The 19,850-nt window shown below is 39.9% G+C and overlaps 1 protein-coding gene across 4 annotated transcripts in view; it reads left to right on the forward strand.

The window, feature by feature from the left end:
• Positions 1 to 19,850, forward strand: part of TMEM117 (transmembrane protein 117) — a 435,999-nt gene that overhangs the window by 64,404 nt on the left and 351,745 nt on the right. For 3 of the 4 annotated variants that reach the window (XM_003793550.1, XM_003793549.2, XM_012807485.2), the window contains exon 2: positions 10,636 to 10,768. The exons of the other annotated variant lie outside the window; for it this stretch is intronic. In XM_003793550.1, the coding sequence (XP_003793598.1) occupies positions 10,636 to 10,768 (133 nt within the window). The remainder of the gene's footprint in view (positions 1 to 10,635; positions 10,769 to 19,850) is intronic. 4 annotated transcript variants of the gene reach the window in all.

The raw sequence follows: 19,850 nt of genomic DNA on the forward strand, positions 1-19,850 counted from the left end.
AAAAAAAAAGACTGCTGATAAATCTTATCTTGAGCTATAAGCTAAGATGTAATGTTAATTTAGCATTCTTTTTACTTGATGGCTTGTTTTAAAAGGAATAGATAATAAATGAATACCTTTTATTTCTCTTTGGGGCTATATTTTTTTCTGTTGAGCAATAAACAATTTAAAGCTGAGGATGGTTTAATGAAAACAGCCACATTATAATAATAAAATAGAATATTTCATTGGGACTTGACTCTCCCAATGAAATGGAAGGTTTATTGCTGTGTTACTGAGGATAATTTATGTCAACATTTAGTCGATTTGTATTTTACAAAAAAAGTTATTTTAATATCCACCCTTTTGAAATTGACATTAAACTTTAAATATGAAAACACTGGCTTTTTCCTGGGTTTCTATCCATGCTCTTATTTTCCTTTCTTTCTGAATTTCATATTGTAGTAATATTTTTAGTATTATACCACATATGTGATTGTATTTCAGTTCCTAATGCTTGATTTTCTGTTAAATTCCATGAATAACAAACATTTCCTGAGTAAGCTCTTATTCCTAATAAAAAATGATAACCATCTCCTCAGTGTTTCTTATTTCTTTTTGTACACTAACATAACAGATTTGATCTCAATATTAATGGAATGGTGACCTTAGAGTACAAAAGTTTTATGATCTCAAACTTACAATATGAACCCGTGTTTATCTAACTAGAATATCCTAACTCTTCATAATGATATTCCGATGTGGTTTGTCAGAAATAGTTTTTTGGTTGATCTCATTCATAGAATAGTTCTCTTATTTCAGTTACTTTTCTTCTATTGCCATTTAAAATTAGTAAACCTTAAGCAAAAAAATATATCATGTTTTTATAAGCTATACATTTATAAAGATCTGTGATGAATACTAATACCCTTTCTTTAGTCTTGTAGAAATGAATTTTACTTAATTTTCAAGTGCTATGATCTCATTTCATTTTATCTTTTATTCTCTTATTTCAGCCACCAGAAATAGGGCTCACATTTATTGTTAAGTATTCTAGTATTTAAAATGTTAAGCATTAACTTGGCCTTTAAAGAATGTTATCAATGTATTACTTTAAGTTCACTTTATGTATTAGAGATGCATACAATGACAGATAAAACATAAGTAGAAATACTTTTTCTGTTAATGGGTAAGAGTAATACTTTTTTTTTTGAACTAACAATATTTTGAATTAACAGATTTTGATCTCATTCCCCAAACTAATCATACAATCCCAGCATGGCACTGGATCTTAAAGGTCATGTAATCCAACCTTTTAAACTCTTATCTGGCAAGTGGCCGTTCCTCCCTGTCGGCACCGAAGGGGACTTAACTACCTCCCGAGGGAGTCCATCCTATCAGCTCTTTCTATTATCCAATATATGAAATAGTTACTAACAAAGAAGAGTTCCTAGCAGAGATCATCTCTGACCTGCATTTTAAGGCTTACAGGAAATATAGGAGTTAAGTGAATGTTGAGAGGAGGGAAGATTTTCCCAGGCTGGGCGTCAGCATGAGACGCGCACCCTGTTTAGTGTTGATGGAAACACAGTGAAAGGTGGGGAGTCCTGAGAGGAGAAGTAAGTACGGGTCAAATCAGGTGATGCCTTGTATGCCACATTAAGGAGCTTAGATTTGTTTGTTTGTTTGTTTGTTCATTTATTTATTTTTTGAGACAGAGTCTCACTCAGTGGTGCTGGGTAGAGTGCCGTGGCATCATAGCTCTCAGCAACCTCAAATTGTTAGGCTCATGTGATCCCCTTGCTTCAGCATACTGAATAGCTGGGACTACAAGCACCCATCACAAGGCCTGGCGATTCCTTTTTTTTTTTTTTAAGAGATGGGATCTCACTCCTGAGCTCAAGCAATCAATGTACTGGCCTTGGCCTCCCAGAGTGCTAAGGTTATAGGTGTGAGCCATTGTACTGGGCCAGGAGCTTATGTTTGAATTATAGGCCAATGGTGATCTTTGAAAGATTTCTTTTTTTCAATTTTTTTTTTTTTGCAGTTTTTGGCCAGGGCTGGGTTTGAACCCGCCACTTCCAGCATATGGGGCCAGTGCCCTACTCCTTTGAGCCATAGGCGCCGCCCTGAAAGATTTTTTTAAGCTAAGAGGTGATGTGACCAAATTTGAATTGTGTATTTCGAGGGTAGAGTTGGCCAGTTAGAAGGTTGTTGCAGTGGTCTCATCAAGAAACAATGAGAAGCTAAATTGTAAGAGTAGAGTTTGGATGTAAGAACGTTAAAGATAGGACTGTTGATTGAAATGGAAGGTACACAGGAAGAAAAAAAAAACAACAAGAGTAAATCGTACCTGGGGTTATTTTGCAAATGATAAGATAGTGAAGTCATAAGTAGGAGTGGACTCAGGGAAGGCGGGTCCAGGTGGGAGGAGGGGGTATTGTGTGTTGGAGATTGTGGATTTGTTTTTGTACACTGAGTTTGATTTGCCGGGAACACATCCAGAGGGACAGTGGGCAGCTGACAGTTCCAGTCGGAAGCTCAGGAGAGAGTGTCTCTGCTGGACAGCTGGATCATGTGGGGATATATGAAAGACAGGGACTGAGGACTGACATGGCCCATCATCATTTATGTGACACGTGGAAGAAGAGATGCCTAACATGGTGACTGAAAATAATCAGGAAAGTAGAAAAAGATCAAGGCACATTTGGTGTTAGGGCAGCCAGGGAAGAGGAGTGGCAAAGAGAGGGAGTGTATCGGACGCAGACAAGGCATCTGATAAATTAAAGGCCAGCATATTCCTGCTGGATCTAGGGGTAGTGGAGGTCATTAACACTTGCTAGAACAATTTCAGTGGAGTGTTTTCATGGCAAGTAAGATCTCAGTTAGTGGGGGTGATAAAGATTACTCTTCCGTCAAGTATGGATGGGAAGATAAGGAGATTGGATGCAAGTTCAAGGACATGGGGTCCAGTAAGCATTGCTTTTAGGATCAGTTTAAGAGTTGATCCTTAAGAAGCTGAGGAAAAATAATGAGAGAGGAAGAGACTGGGTATACAAAGGAGAGAAAGGACGGCTAGAGCAAGGCCCCAACAGAGGGGAGGCTGTGGGTTTAAAAAGGCACAGGTGGGGTTTTGGGGGGAAGGAGCACTGTATTCTCCGAGGAACAAGGGAAAGGAGCAGGGATGGCCAGGAAAGCAGATAAGCGGATAAAGATGAGTGGGCAGGAAGTCGAGGGAAATTATGTTGGGTGAAACAATATGACCTTGAGGAGGGACCAAGGCCATATTCTGAAAGTGAAAGGATTTAATAGTAGCTTTGGGCTAAAATTTGAAATCAATGTCAAGCAGAATGGGAAACAGAAAGGACAAGGAAGCAGCTAAAGTTGGGGATCATGATTGTGTAGCAGTTTATCAACTGAGGGGTGTAACAACTTTTTTTCCATAACAGTTTACCAAAATCAGAGAAAACAAATTGTAGCTTTACCCCAGAATTGGGGGTTTTGCAGGAGAAGTGTAAGATGAATATAGGGTGCATAGGAAACTAGGGTGTTGGTGAAAAGAAAAGCCTGATACATTTCATGCTAAACAGGAGGGAATAGCATTCAGGAGGAGGCTGAGAGACGGGGAGACTTGGAGGAGGGCGCAGTTGGAGGGAACAGCGTTCAGGAGGAGGCTGAGAGACGGGGAGACTGGGAGGAGGGCGCAGTTGGAGGGAACAGCGTTCAGGAGGAGGCTGAGAGACGGGGAGACTGGGAGGAGGGCGCAGTTTAAAAAACTGAAGGGCTAAGGCTCAGAGGGCAGGTATCATAAGAGCCAGTTCTAGACACATAGAATTTCATACAGTAGAAAAATTTCTGTTCTTTTGTTTGTGTGTCCCTTCATTTTTTATCCATTGGACAAATATTTAAGACATGCTATGTGCTAGGTACCATGCCATGGGGACGCAGCGGTGAAGAAGACAAATGTGGTCCCTGCAGTGCTGTGGAGCATAGACAGGTGTAGTGCACACACAGTAGACAGTAAATTATACAGTGTGCTGGGCCTTAGGCCTTCTGAGGTGGAGCAGCCTGAATAATGACAGTGCATCGTTGCCAGAAAGGTGTGCTTTCTCCATATTTTACGCATAAAATAATTTTTCTTTTGGAGGACTTGAGGACAGGTCTTAATTTTCCTTCCAGAATCTGCCCATCAGTATTTCATTCAATAAAAGTATTTTATTACATATTCTGCGGCAAACCAGGGGTATAAAAAAAAGATAAAGGAAATAAAGATTTCATGTGGGCTATTTAAACCCTATTCTTTCTTGCCTTCTCTGGGCCTTTCTTCTATCAATCATCTTTTATCTGATGAGATATTGCTAGTTGCAGTAATATGAATTCCTAAAATATATAATGACTGCAGACCAATTGAATTTCTCATTCGCATAAAGCCCAAAACATGGCCAGTACCTCTCTTCTGAGTAGTGATTCAAGAACCCAGGGGCCCTTCATCTCCGGCTCTGCCCTCTTCAGCACCATGCCAAACTTACCTTGCATTTGGGGGTAGAGGTGGCACCAGGGAAGTAGCTTCAATGTAGCATGTGACATAGGGTTAGCTCATTGCTTTTCCTGACTGTGGCTCTGGTGATTGGTTCAAGACCCAAACAAACCCAATAGAACGAATCTCATGACTTGTTTTAGAAATGTGAGGGCAAACGCATTATCTTTTCCTCCATGAACAGAAAGGAAGAAGCACTGCTGGAGATTGCTACAGTCACTGTGGGGTAATAAAGGGGGTGTATGTGTGTGAGGCAGAAAGTAGAGGGAGCCAGCTGAGGTGGACCCCACCCTGAGGAGGTGGACCCCACCCTGAGGAGGTGGAAGGGGAAGCTTGGAAACGGAGATGAAGCAAACCTGGGTCAGACCGTCTGAGTGTCTAATGGAGCTGGAGCTGAATGAGGGCTGCATCCAGCCTTGTTTGAAGTCGTTCCGTTCCTTTAAACTACATCTACGTGACTTTGGGAACATTTATTGTATGCATAAAATTAATTAAGTTTGGTTTAGGGAACAAATATGGAAAAAAAAGAAGGAAGCCAATTAAGAAAGATAAGCTGGTTTTAGATTTTTTTTTCCATTTTTGTTTTTGTTATTTGCAATGGAGAATAATATTCTTACTGGTGTGTGGAATGCCTGCTATGCTGACTTTAACTGTATCTTGATTGCAGCAAACTAGATTTACTACTTTAAATAACTGTAGGTTCCGGTTGTTTCTTATGTATGCGGGTGGTCAAATCACATGAAGGAGACTTTGGAGCAGAAGACTTAGCAGCTGATGGAGTCAGTCTGGTTAGGAGTGCTCCTGAGGAGACTTTGGAGCAGAAGACTTAGCAGCTGATGGAGTCAGTCTGGTTAGGAGTGCTCCTGAGGAAAGCACCCTTTCATTTGTCCTGTTATGGTTCCTGGCCAGGGTCTTACGTGTATGGTTCCTGGCCAGGGTCTTATGTGTATGGTTCCTGGCCAGGGTCTTATGTGTTACGGTTCCTGGCCAGGGTCTTATGTGTATGGTTCCTGGCCAGGGTCTTATGTGTTACGGTTCCTGGCCAGGGTCTTATGTGTTACGGTTCCTGGCCAGGGTCTTATGTGTTACGGTTCCTGGCCAGGGTCTTATGTGTTATGGTTCCTGGCCAGGGTCTTATGTGTAATGCTGTACTTCTTCCTCTAAATTAATCTTGCTCTGAGTTTCTGCGTACCAAGGGAGGAAGAGAGTACAATATTAATAATAGGCCAGATCACCTTTTGTATCACTAAAGTTTTACAGAAGTCTCAGAGCTTATCTGGATTGAGAAAATAAATCCCTGAGCTTCTATTTACCTCTCCACCCCTTCTCCTGGTGCTGCTTGGGGAGTCGTGTAGCCCTTCTTTGGCACTGTGAGTGTCTAAGGAGGCCAGGACCCCCTCGGTCATGGTGCTCCTCATGGAGGTGAGTGGCTGCCCTACTGGACCCAGTCACTGTGGGTAACCCGGTCTGATAACATAGACTTTCAAAGCTGTGACCCTGGGTACCTTGGCCTTCACCGGTATCCGTGTAATGACCCCCAGATGAGGCTCTGTCACTTTCTGGGCCTAAATTCTTATATTTTTTATGAGTCCGGATGCCCTTGCTCGTCTGATCTGTTTAACAGCCTTCTAGGAAAAGGGCCACCCTGTCTGTTATCTGCAAGCACAGACAGAGCTGCAGCTTCTCCTCTGACATTCTTTAGTTCATCTCCGTGCACTCCTTGTAAAACCACTCCTGAAGAAGAGGGACCTAGAACTTGTGCTTAAAAAAAAATATATGGCAGGTAGGTAGAAAGGCAATGTTTCTTTTTATTCTTTTACTTATCAGAGCACAGCAGCAAAGAAAAAAAAAAGCCAAGAAACCAAGCAGTTTATCCCTAATTCTCTCTTTTACACTTACTTACCTTGGTTTTCCACAGCACATACTGTATATACACATATATGTATATATATATATATGTTGTGGAAATGCATACATATACATATATATATATAGTTTTTTTGAGACGGGTCATAGTCTGTTGCCTGGGCTAGAGTGCAGTAGTGTCATCATAGCTCACGGCAACCTTGAACTCCTGGGCTCAAGTGAGCCTCCTGGCTTCCAAGAAGCTAGGACTATAGACATAAGTCACCACACATTTTTGTAGACGTGGGTTCTCACTATGTTGCTCAGGCCGGTTTTGAACTCTTGGTCTCAAGTGATCCTCCTTCCTAACTCTCCCAAAGTGCTGGGATTATGGGCATGGCCACCATGCCAGCCCATCTTTTCAATATGCTTTTAGACAATTAATCTTATTTGAATTTATGACATCTTAGTGATCCTAAACCTACTGTATTTTCAGTGACTGTAGCTAACATTCACTATGTTGAATCCCTGTACCGTCTATCCCTTACTTCCATCACGTATCCAGGAACCACCTTAATGCTCCAGTGGTTCTCAGCTGTGCTTTCCAGTCACCTTGACCAAACTGAAGGTGATGATCTGTAAAGCCCAGATGGATTTTACTAATGACATAAACATACGTTCAGATTTACAAATATGTCTCTGATTAAAATAAAAATCATTTTGACTATGTGAGACTCAGAGATTTTTTTTTTAAAAACTTCTGTTACCTAGAAGGATTGTTTTTCACTTAGTTATCTCCCAACACTCCTCTAAAGAAAAGTGTTATAAAATTCTGGCAATTCTGTGTGACCCTCCAGGAGAGATAGCATATAATTTATTTTTTGAACTAGTACACTTAAGAAAGGAAGGGGTCCTACTCTTAATTATTCTAGGACAACAATTGTAAATCACTGATGTCCCAGGCAAACCACATGTATGGTCACCCTACAGGGTGGCTGTAACATTCCTTTGCAGTTTTATATGGCACTCTGTTTTTAATTGCACATGGACATTATGGCCACTCTGTATTTTCATATGAAATCTTCCACAGTGCCAAGGTTCTTGGTTTATTAGACTGTGTGGAAGAAGTCATTCGTGAGAGTAATAAAAGGATGTCAATCTGTGTGTATGTGTTCCTGGCATTTGAGGGTCACTCATTGAGTTAACTTTGACATAGTGTATGCAAAATTTTTATAATGCTATTTGACTCAACACTTGGGTGACTCCAGTTTTGGACGTAATATATTGCAGCATTTTTATTGTGCTCTTTCAGTGAATTTCAAGCTGTGTTAACCTGCCACTTTGTTTTAATAACACTAACGGCTGAAATTAGTGCCAGACAATGGGCCTGGCAGTGACAACATAAATGGCACTGTGACATGTCTTTCTACTAACTTTGTCTTATTTCAGCCCCTCTACAGCTAATCCAGAATGTTTTTTTCTTTTTTTCCGCAAAGCACTGTTAAATCACCAGCCTTATTATTTGACTGTTAAAATGCATCTCTTACTGAATTTTTTGACATATGCATATGTTAAAAAAGAAATTCACATTTAAATATTAAAGAAACTCTAGTGGCCAGTCTTTGAAGTCCTTCAGGATCAACTATTGAATTAAACAAATAGGTCTTGATTTGAAGCAGAAAGGACCTGTCCTGAAGGGAACCTTGAACAAAGAGAGCCTATGGGTCTAAAATAAGGTCATGTTTTCATTCAGTGCTCAAAGGAAGATCGGCTTGGAGTCCTCTTCTGCCTTGCTCACAGCGGAATGTCCAGCACTCACAACCGTGTCTGGCATGTCATAGGCACACATTAAATATTTGTTCAATAAATGAATACACATTCTTTACAGTTTACTTTGACATATTTGTAGTTTGCCTTTTTACTCTCAAGCATTCTGTGCTTATTATCTATTTATAATATTCTCGTCAATGTGTTGTGTAGAGGCTTGAAAATCCCTGTATTTCTGTAATTACTGATACAGTTTATCAATAAGTTCCGTATCTTTTAATTTACAGTGCGGATCTCATTTGTTCCGCGGATGGTTTTCCATACTCTTGTTTATGTTTTGTAGTCACGTTTCTTTCTCACTTTCGAGTTTGCTTTGCCCTTTACTTTTCTGTAGAAGAAAGTAGATGATAGAAGTAAATTTCTCTCTCTCTTTTTTTGTTCCATCTAAAGTTTTACCCAGGGCAGTTTTTCCTTTAGTCTGGTTTCCAGATAAAATCTAAAGTGCTATAAAGATATACCATCATTATGTGACCATTTTATTAAAAGTAAAAAAGAATATATAAAATGACTTGAAGCGAGAGGTCAGAATGACTAGGGTGCAGGGATCGGGGTAATCTGTGAGGTCAGGGTCAAAGGGAAGTTTGTAGGCCATGAAAAATCATTTTGCATAGTAACACTTGACGTCTGTTTAAAAAAAGTGCTATTTTAATAAATGTGAGTGGTAAGGGAAAGTTTAGTACTTTCATCTTAAAAGCTTGTTCCTTCTATGCTCATTAACCTATAACTGAGATACTGTCTTTAGGGAGAAAATTTCCATATAGAAATATATATATATTTCATAATTTTGGCATATCATTAAACAAGGGAGCTATTTTCTCATGGGAAATTCTGTCATAAGTTTTCAGGTTTACCTTATTATTATTATTATTTTTTGAGACAGAGTCTCACTATGTCAACCTTGGTAGAGTGCTGTGGCGTCACAGCTCACAACCTCCTCCAACTCTTGGGCTTTAAGCGATTCTCTTGCCTCAGCCTCCCAAGTAGCTGGGACTACAGATGCCCACCACAATGCCAGCTACTTTGTTGTTGTTGTTGTTGTTGTTGTAGTTTTCATTGCTGTTTTTAGTGGCCTGGGCTGGGTTCAAACCTGCCAACCTCAGGTGTATGTGGCCAGCACCCTAACCACTGAGCTACAGGCGCCAAGCCAGGTCTACCTTATGTAATTGTAGTTCTTACACATATATCATCTCTTTGTCATTATTTAGATATATTTTCTCAGCAATAGATATAGGTATCATAGGCACCATTTTCCATGACAGTAGCTAAGGTGATATATGTTCACTTTTTCCTTATTTCCATGGTTTTTCATCTTCCTCACCTTTCAGGGTACAGGGACCCTCATTTCTCTTCTGTACATAAATCACATTTTTTCTGTACTAATTCTAGTACTAGTAATTTTTAAGTCTTAAGTTTTTAAGTCTTCTTTTTATTTTGAGACAGAGTCTCACTTTGTCGCCCTCTATAGAGTGCTGTTGTGTCACAGCTCACAGCAACCTCCAACTCTTAGGAAATTCTCTTGCCTCAACCTCCCAAGTAGCTGGGACTATGGGTGCCTGCCATAATGCCTGGCTATTTTTTTGTTGCAGTTGTCATAGCTGTTTTAGCTGGCTAGAACCGGGATCGAACCCGCCACCCTCAGTATATAGGGTCAGCACCCTACCCACTGAGCCATAGGCACCACCCAAGTTTTTAACTCTCAAGTAAGATGAACTTCAGAGTTCATCTTAGTATATTTTTCTCCTCGAAGTATTTGGATTTTAACGTTCTCTGTAATTTTAGCATGTATGTTCATAAATGGAATTTTAGGCATCAGGATGGAAATTGAACTTGGCCAGAAGCCATAGCCAGCATAATACCAACCATATACACTGGATTTCCTTCCCTGTGTACCTCTGCATGTGCCTGTATGGGCTATGGGTACTATTTTAGCTAAACCTTTGCATCTTATGATTGAGGATTTATTTTTCCCTCTCAGATTTTCCTGTACTTTAAACAATTGCATCTTCTCATCCGTGAGGTCCGCTTGGTTTTGTCGTCTGGCCAGTAATAGGAATGGATCTGTGAAAGCAAAGGAAATGGTGTAGGACTTATGCAAATCTTTACCATTTACCTTATGTAGTTTTGGTATGAACCAAAAACATATCCGTAGAATAAAAACCTGCAATGTAGTAGTACTTGAGTGCATCCATTTGCATGCCAGCACAACGAGCCATCTCTGCACACTAGATCCTCACACAAGTACTGTTTATGCCAGGATGAAACGGGATATGTCTTGGACGTCATTCATGATCATTTACTTGCAAAAGAGCAAAAAGGGACATTATATAGTGGTTTTACCCATAAGGCAGTCCTATGGCGAATACTTCAGCAGTAGAGATCATAGAGATCCACTGAATAAAGCAAAGACGTATGAATGTTACTGATTTTTAATAACATTTGTATTTCAGGTCAGGTGCTCCGATTAAAGATGTTTCGAGAGGATCACGGGTCGTGGATGACAATGTTCTTCAGCACAATCCTGTTTCTCTTCATATTTTCTCACATCTACAACACGTTTCTCCTGATGGATGGCAGCATGGGGTAGGTTGTCTTTCCCCTTTCTACTGTGGTGAGTGTTACGTTTGAAACTCGTGAGAATTTACAATGAGCTTTTTAGTTTGTAATAGTCTAAATCTCCTTTATAAATCTGGCCTACATAGAGATAATTTGTACATTATTACTTAAGACATTAGAATATTTTTTCCAAGAACCATGTGACATCTCACAATACTTAGATTTCTTCTTTATTCTTTTGTTCTTTTCAATAGAGTAGTTGGAGGGCCGGCATTAATTTCATGATAGGGACAGAGAATGAGGCAATCTTATTGATTTGCTTGTATTCGCATGCTTAATCCAGCGGGGAAAAGGTGAAGGTCTCCGGGTTTGCAATTCCACTGCTCTGCAATGCCTGGTGAAATAAAGGTGTTTGATACTGGTGCACTTATGTTGCTCTCTTGACAGTCCCAACAGAGAGACCTTTGTTATAAATGGGTCATTTTAAAAGTGGGCCACCCTGTATTAAATCCAAGGTTGTGATCAGATCACCATGGCATGAAGATGTGCTATCAAGTGGATTGCAGATTTTTCTAACTTTCTCTAGTTCTTTCATTATATAATGACACACGAGGCTTGGTCTTTTAGTCTGATTTCCTCTTGGTTTGCTCCCTGTAAGTTTTAAGTGCAGAATAGGAGGAGATTGACTTAGCCTACAGCATTAAGAATTCAATTAGTGATAATAATAAGCCATGTTAAATATTTGTCGTACACTGCGATAGCTGTCACGGTGGATTTTGACCTATTCTTCCAAATAGATCAGAGAGCTAGGTACCACCCTTTTCTTTTAAATGCAGGCTAAGCAAGATTGCCTTTCCGTGCTGTGGTATGTTGTGTGTAGACTTTGGCCACCACTGATCCGTAGTGCGATGGAAGCTCATTTCAAACATTATTGTTTTCCCCCCTGCCATTCTTAGGAGATACATAGTAGAGGGAAGAAGATATTTCCCAAGATTTATATGACAGTTTACACTAAGAAGTAGTAAATTTAAGGCTCAGACAACCCGTATCTCCTCCCAAGTTCAACTCTTTGCCCCTCTATGCCTCAAACACCAAAATACTGTTTATGATAACTTCTTCTATTCTCTAATTCACCAAGATGAAACTAAATTCATCTTTATATAAACAGTTGAGGTCAGAGGGAAGGGCGCTGCTTTAGAGAAGGTGCTGATCCTTGGCAGAGTTCTGCACTGAACCGTGTTATGAGCAGCTCCTTTTCCTCCCAGGTGACAGACGAGGAAACTTGGAGCCTCGCCTACTAGAAAACCCTTAGAACTGCTAGAAAATACGATACAGCCCGATAAACTCTTTTGAAATGCCTCTCTGAGCTTACCCAAAGGAGCTGGAGGACATATACCTGGAGGACAAAAATGAGGAAGGATCTGAAACCCAGGGCCGTAAGCCTAGGGACTGGTGCTCAGGGGCAAGAACTTAGGGACTTGAGTTCTAACTCTAAATGGGGGAACCAGAAATGAGGAGTTGGTCCCCTATGAAGTGAGAGATGCAATAAAAGTCCCATATTATAGGGTCTGCAGAGGGCTGCGGACACCTGCGGCACTGAGGGAACCCATCTGAATTAAACTGTACCTTGGGGGAAAATTCTTCCAGGGAATTGATATCATAACCACAGGTGCAGTTCAGTGGTTTAAAGGTACAGTTTTCTTTAGATTTGAGAAACCCCCACACATTCCTGGCTCTCTTTATCTCCCAGTTTCTTCTCTCTGGAGGTCCACCAAAAACTAGCAGAATTCCTCTATTTTATTATGTAGAGCAATTTAGTTCTCCTTCACCTCAACTTCTGTCCACTTTGATATATCTGAGGCTTTTCTTTTCATAACAAAAATCACATTAATGCATTTGCTAATCAAAAGAACCAATATGCTAAGTCACTGCCTTCTCAGAATATGAAGAGGCTAATGCCGCAGTGTTTGGCTTTGTTTTGTTTTTAAAAGTAGCTATTGTCATTTTCCCTTCCATTTTACTGTCAGTTTAATTCACTATTTTGGGGGATGAAAAAGGCAATATACTCAAAGAAAAAGAGAAAAGGAATTTCCTAAATTAGAAAGAGGGTTGCAAAGTCCCCGAGTTATAGACATCTGACTTACATGCAGCTCGCACTTCCAAATGGAGGCTATTACAGGCAATAGATAGATATACCTGTCCTGGCTTATATACAAATCCACCTTAAGAGCAAACCTGTAGAATCTTTCTCCTTCTTAACCCAGGCGCCGCCTGTGATAATAGTCCCACTTTGGCAGTGACTATAAAACATACTGGGCTATTTGCACACAAGACTGAAGTCGTCTCGAGAAAGTGAGACACCAGTTAAAAGGAAACACAAAGCCATTTTATTCCATAGTAGTGGGGTTTGATTTGACTGAAAATTATTCTGAATAAATTTTCTGATTTCCTCTGTGCTCAGCTAGTCGTCTCAAAGCCCGTCTATTTAGAAATTCTTTCTATGGTATTAATGAAGAGAGGTGTGCTCCAAAGTCCAGGTGGAGGCCCCTAGTGACCCACTAGAAGCTCAGCAGGTCACCTTGGGCTGGGAAGGATTTTTGGTGTTTGGATACTTCAAACACTTTTCAAAGTTACCTTACTAAGGAATATCTTAGTGATGTAAGTTTTATAGCATTCAAGGTAGAAAACTCTACCCCGGGAAAGGGCTTGCTTGGTTTTTTCACATACTCCCAGTCCACAAGGAGTAGGGGAGCAAAGCTCCGACATCGTGGTTGAGGTTCACAAGAATATTCTGAAAAGAGCCACTTGATGGCAGCAAAAGGCATGTTTTCAGCCTCATTGTCTCATTTGTGAATCACAGGTTTTCTCCTTGGAAAAGAAGGAAACCTTCCCCCTTCCGAATGTCTGAAACTTAGTGTTGAAATATCTGCCTGTCTTGCTGCCAATGGGCTTTTAAAGGAATGCACATTGTGAACTCTATACGAAGCACATGTTATTTTGTGATGTACTCGGCCCACTTTTAATTGATGTCCCAAAATAGCTTTGAATAACAGTACGTATAAACACATGCACGCACACACATTTACACGTTTATAGACTTATTCCGATATCACCACGTAAGTGTTGTGCTTAGTGTCTTAGAATGTTAGACATTGGACCTATTGAAAAAAATTCCTCTGCAAACTGGGTAAGTTTCCAAAGAGTGGCCTCCTATGTAGGGGAGTGTATGAAAAAGCTGGTATTTTCTAGTGTTAATTGATTTTTTATCTTGATACAAAGCCTTTGTAGGGAATTATTATAAATACTAACTAGTATATCTATGTGCTAAGTATCAGAGAGAGAAATTAAGAAGACAAAGAGATATAGGCAGTTTTGAACAGAAGTATTGGTATTCACATTTAGGACCTGAACTGGATGAAGGTATGAATTGGGGGTGGGTATAAAGAAAACAGAATAGACTGTCTTTCTCCTTTCTGATAAGCTTTAGTGAGAAATCATGTGGAGAGCCCATCTTTCTGAGTGTGCTGAGAACCCTCAGGAAGTATGGGGATCGGACCGAGGGAGGTGGCAGGAGAGAATATTTGAAGTGGACACTTTGCCAAAGGCTAAAGTGCATGGTTTCTAAGTACTGAGGGAGCAGCAAAACCAAACAAAGATTAATGGGAAAAAGAAATACGTGGGAGACCAGTATAGACTTGGAGCTCTGGGTGAAATTGTTGGAAATCTAATTAAAGTCCATGCACGTAGCTGATGTAGGCCTTTATCCTTTGGAACTCTTCTGTTAATTCTCATTTTTTGAAGAATAACCAGTGCTTTTGTCCTAACGTGTGTCTACACATGGTATCAGAAAAGACGGTGATTTATAGCTTCACTTTCTACTGCCAGAGCTGTAAGTTTCAGCACATTATTTTTCCCAAGGCTGAATTACCTTTTAATGGGAAAAATTCAAGGCAAACTTTCACTCCAGGCAGTCATTTTTTTTTTCCTCAAAAAATTTTGCTAACATTTTGCTAATTTTTCAGCATCTTCAGTAATGCTTTCAGGTTCCTTTTGCAGACTTTTTTTCTCTTTCTAGTTAGTACTCATCTAGAAGTAGGAGCCCAAATACATGTTTTTACTGTCAAGAACTATGATTTTCACTTGTTTTTGCTCTTCAACTAGAAAGTTGGTTGCCCTGATCATTGTTTATGTTTACGCAGGTAACTTCCTTCTGAGGAAGGAATGTTTGTGTATTAGCACCTTTGTTTTTAAAGGTGCTAAACTGATTAGGGGAAATGGTAAGAAAAAATTTAAATAGTCTTTAGTAGTCTGTTAAACTACGCACAATGTAAACTCACAAAAGGACTCAAGTACAAAGCTGTCAATTTGCATTGCAGTAAATTAACAGAAGAGATAGAGTATTATTTCCAGTGTGTGTAATTAAGTACTACAGTTAGGGAAGGGTAAGAGAGGGAAGACTGAGGCAGGGCTCAGGAGCTGGAGTAGGAAGAAAGCTGAGCTGTAAGTTTTAATGAAGCCCAGAAGTACTTCACTCAATAGCTGCAAAGCTTGATTGGCTGCTCAGACAAGGCTGGATGCAAATTCTGCTGGAGTGGTGCTTTAGATAATTTGTTGGCTTCACTCTTAATTAGGCTAAACATTGACTTGCTTGTATGATTAATTCACAATAATAGCACAATTAATTACTACGGCTGGGAATAAGGGGCAGATCTGGTTGCCCAGAATTGGGCTTGTGAGAAGAAAAGCTGGAAATTAATAATGGCTGAGTGTGGGCAGGGGAGTGACCCAGGCACCTGAGAGAGAATGGGAGGGAGGAAGAGAGGAGGGGTAGGGAGGGGGAAGAAGAGATAGAGAGAGATGGAGAGAGGAAGAGAGGAAGGAGGGCGGAAAGGAGGAAGAGGGGAGGGGTAGAGAGGGGGAAGAAGAGATAGAGAGAGATGGAGAGAGGAAGGAGGGCGGAAAGGAGGAAGAGGGGAGGGGTAGGGAGGGGGAAGAAGAGATAGAGAGAGATGGAGAGAGGAAGGAGGGCGGAAAGGAGGAAGAGGGGAGGGGTAGGGAGGGGGAAGAAGAGATAGAGATAGAGAGAGGAAGAGAGGAAGGAGGGAGAAAAGAGGAGGGAGGAAAGGAAGAAGAGGGATGAAAACAGAGAGGAAGGGGAAGAGAGCAAGAAGGAGGGAGAGAGCGAGGGACGATGAGACTGAAACTTAGCCAGAGGGGACAGCAGTAGGGCACACAGCAGCTTTTAATACTGTCGGTTTCCCATTACTCGGTTTTGATAGTACAAAGGTAAAATAACACAGCATACCAAATTACTGCAAGTTCGGTTAGTGTTGTCTGAGCTGATGAAGTTTTACAATATTAATGGAGACATGAGCCGTGGGCATCCTGGTTATTCTGCGGGAGAGCATTATTATCTATCCACAGTCTACACTGACTTGACACACTTAGGAGCTGCACTGTGGTCGTTCTTCATAGTTGCTCACTCTAGTAGATATCTCATTCAATATTTATGTGCTGTTAAGAAGGGGGGAAATTCTGATTTATGAATCAGAACACCTGGATATTGGCCCTATCTTAGCTACATACTGGTAAAAAGTAATGTAGAAAAGTTAGACAGTTTCTTTGTTTTCTAGAAATGAGTTGTTGTTAAAGGAACTAACAGGGAATAATTACTTCCTAGACATGGGAAATTGATGCATATGAGACCCAGGGGTTGTTATTAGTATTGTTACCCTTGACGTCATCAGCATCATTCGTCTGGGGGAAATGTATGCTTCTGAAGTGGAGAAAGAAACTAAACTTAAGGTTGCTGTAAACCGCAGGTGCCCTTAGCTTTGTTTGCATGGGCGGCAGTATAGGACAGTAAAAAAGGCATGGACCTGGGTCCTGACTTCCATCCTTTAGCAACATGATTCTGAGTGAACTTCACTTTCTGAGCTTCCATTTCCTCAAAGGTAAAATGGGGCTATTAGTACTCACTTTAGGGTTGCTACAATAATAACTTTGACCAATGTAATGCAATGATCTACTTTATGGCAATAATATTATTACATTATCATATAATAGTTGTTAATATAGATCAAAACTTACAAATACTAGTAGGTTTTCAATAAATATGAATTTCCTGTGCTATAGTATATAAAAAAATATAATCTTACATATACTTTTGGAGTGAAATTAGCATGTGAAATATATGGCAGCTGGCTTGAATGATTTTGGAACTCATCTTTGTGAATGTGCATAAGCAGCTTCTTAATTTATTTTCACTAGTAGAAAGTCAATACAAAAATCTAGTATTTCATTAGAGTTTGGAAGAGGAAATAAAGCAGGTATGTTCCTAAAATTAACAAATAATTATTTGCTAATTTTGAGCTTTTTAAAAAGTGGGAAAATTTGATGGAATTATGAATGATATGGGAATTAATGAGGTAGCAGTCCCTGTTTGTGATGCTTGTTCTGTGTGTGTGTATGTGTGTGTGTTCATTATCTAGGGCCCACATAATACAAGAGTAGTTCCATCTCAATTCCAAGTGCATTCCATCTCAATTCCTTCTTTCCAGTGGTGAGCACACAGGAAATAATTACTTCCCAGACATGGGAAATTGATGCATATGAGACCCAAGATTTACTGAACAGTATATAGTCTATTTAATAAATTAGTAAGAGATGGTGTATGCTAAACCTGCCTTGTATCCCTTGGATGAAGCCTACTTGATTGTGTTGTATAATTTTTTAATGTGTAGCTGTAATCTATTACCTAAGATTTTGTTGAGAATTTTTGCATCAAGGTGATTTTTTGGAATCAAAGTGACGTTTGTTTCATAGAACATGTTGGAGAAAGTTCCTTCCTTCTCAACATTTTGAAATAAGTTCTGCCATATAGGTACGAATTCAAGGCCATCTGGTCCTGGGCTTTTTTTTTGTTGGAAGCTTTTTTATTATTTCTTCAATCTCAGTGCTTGATATTGGTCTGTTTAAGAGATCCATTTCTTCCGGGTTGCGTCTAGAGAGACGGTGTGATTTCAGGTATTCCAGAGGCTTATTAATGGAATATGTGAATGCATTGTTCATAAAATTGAGACATGAACAGGATTTCATAGGACAGGTCTTAAAGGAGCAAAAGATGTGATATTTCTGTTGGGATCATGTCAAGTAAATATAAGGCTCAGCAGAAAGGAGGGAAACTCCTAGGAAATTCAAGCTCTCCAAATGATTTTAAGAGGAGAGAGTGGCCTTGATTAGCACTTTCCTACATCATCTAAAGGAGAGTTGGTTTAGGATAAGTTAATGAAAATTTAATGATCCAAATTAGCAGAGAAGCTAGATTTGTGCACCCATTTGGTAAATTGGTTCTATAGAATTCACTTAATGCCTAGATACTTCAAGCTTTGGGAGGATTGTTAATTAAAATTTATAATAGTTGTTTCTCCTTATGTTTTTTAGGAGCAAGGTTTCACACAGAGCCAGACCCATTGACTTTTGTTTCTCTCCCTGATCTCAGTCTCACTTGTTACAAAGACAAGCTAAGAATTTAGGAAAAGGAGGTCTGAGCCAGGATAGTCAGGGTTATAGACTAAACTCACAGATTACTTAGGAATTAGCAGCAATGTGGACCTAAAGTCAAGAGTTCTGAAAAATTGAATGAACACTGTGGAGCCTCTTCTCCCAAGCCTCCCAAATTTTGTGTATAATATGGGACAATTTATGGACTCCATATTAGGAACCACTGAATTAGGTTATCTTGAAATCAAGATTCTAAACAGGAGACCCCAGTGACAAGATCTTAAGACTAAGATCTGTCAGTCAGGATAAAGATTATTCCTCAGTGACAAATCCAAAATAACAGAGTTTATTTCTTGCTCTCACTGCCTTTTCATTACGAGTTGGCTAGAGGGCTCTGTTGTTTCTAGTCATCCTTCCTCTGGGATCAAGGGTAAAATAGGCTATAATGTGGACGATGGTGGTGGCTCTCAGGAGGACGCAGAGCAATAATTGAACATTGTTTCTAGGAGTGATGTACACCACTTCTGCTCAGAACTCTGATGATAACATTATTCGGCCCCACCTATGCACATGGGGGTGATAAGTGCAGTCATACTATGCATTTGGAAGGGACTACTCCTTCCTCAGCTAGTAAGCAGTTACTTCTTCCTATGACCCATGCCTTTAACATCCTGCTCTGCTTTCTAACACACAGTGTCTTTTTTCTCAGGAAGGAAATATTTACGATGGTCTTTGAAAAATCATCATACTTACCACAAATAAAAGGCATGGATGCATTTCACTTTAAAATCTAATTTTTATCCAATCAGATGGCCAGTCCACATGTTAGGCTTGTAATAACTGAACAGAGGAGAAGTCCATGTCGTGAAAGGAGGGTAAGGTATCAAGATTAGTGAAACGCTGGACTGATTGGAGACTGGGATGCTTTGGTACCAGTTCTAAAGTTAGTACTATATACATTCTGATTTGATGAATACATCCATTCTGTTGGGTATTTCCCAAGGTAATTTGACTCTAAATACTTTGAATATCATCTCCAGTTAATAGAATTGAGTTAAGTTAGTGAATTCAGGAGAAATGGTAAAGATCAGTGAGACATTTTAGAGATATAGACAAAACATGTTTGATAAGTTGGAGGAATTATGTAATGTTTTACCTTCTTAAGTGTATGAAATTGAAATGAATGAATTAATATGATCAATGGCAATAGAGGACCCAGCTGTGGCTGAACTTTTGTAGTCCCCTTGTTGTCCTGGCAACAGGGCTCCTTTCCCATGCTAGTAATATAACAGAGCAAGTGAGTTAGAGAGGTAAGTGTTCAAGATGACTCCTACTTCTGGGGAGGAGAGGGGTTTGCTGAAGACAAAGGATCAGGTCATTAAGAGAAAAATTTGAGTTAAAAAATTAAATCATTCATCTATCTTACTCAGAGTTAGATGTCTCTTGCCCAGTTATAGATGGGATGGTAAATACTCATCATTCCTGATCATCAGTGAAATGCAAATCAAAACCACCTGGAGATATCACCTAACCCCAGTAAGATTAGTCTACATCACAGAGTCCCAAAGTTGCAGATGCTGGTGTGGATGTGGAGAGAGGGGAACAC

The sequence above is a fragment of the Otolemur garnettii genome, unplaced genomic scaffold, assembly GCF_000181295.1.
Source record: "Otolemur garnettii isolate 467f Iridium unplaced genomic scaffold, OtoGar3 scaffold00070, whole genome shotgun sequence".
NCBI lineage: Eukaryota > Metazoa > Chordata > Mammalia > Primates > Galagidae > Otolemur > Otolemur garnettii.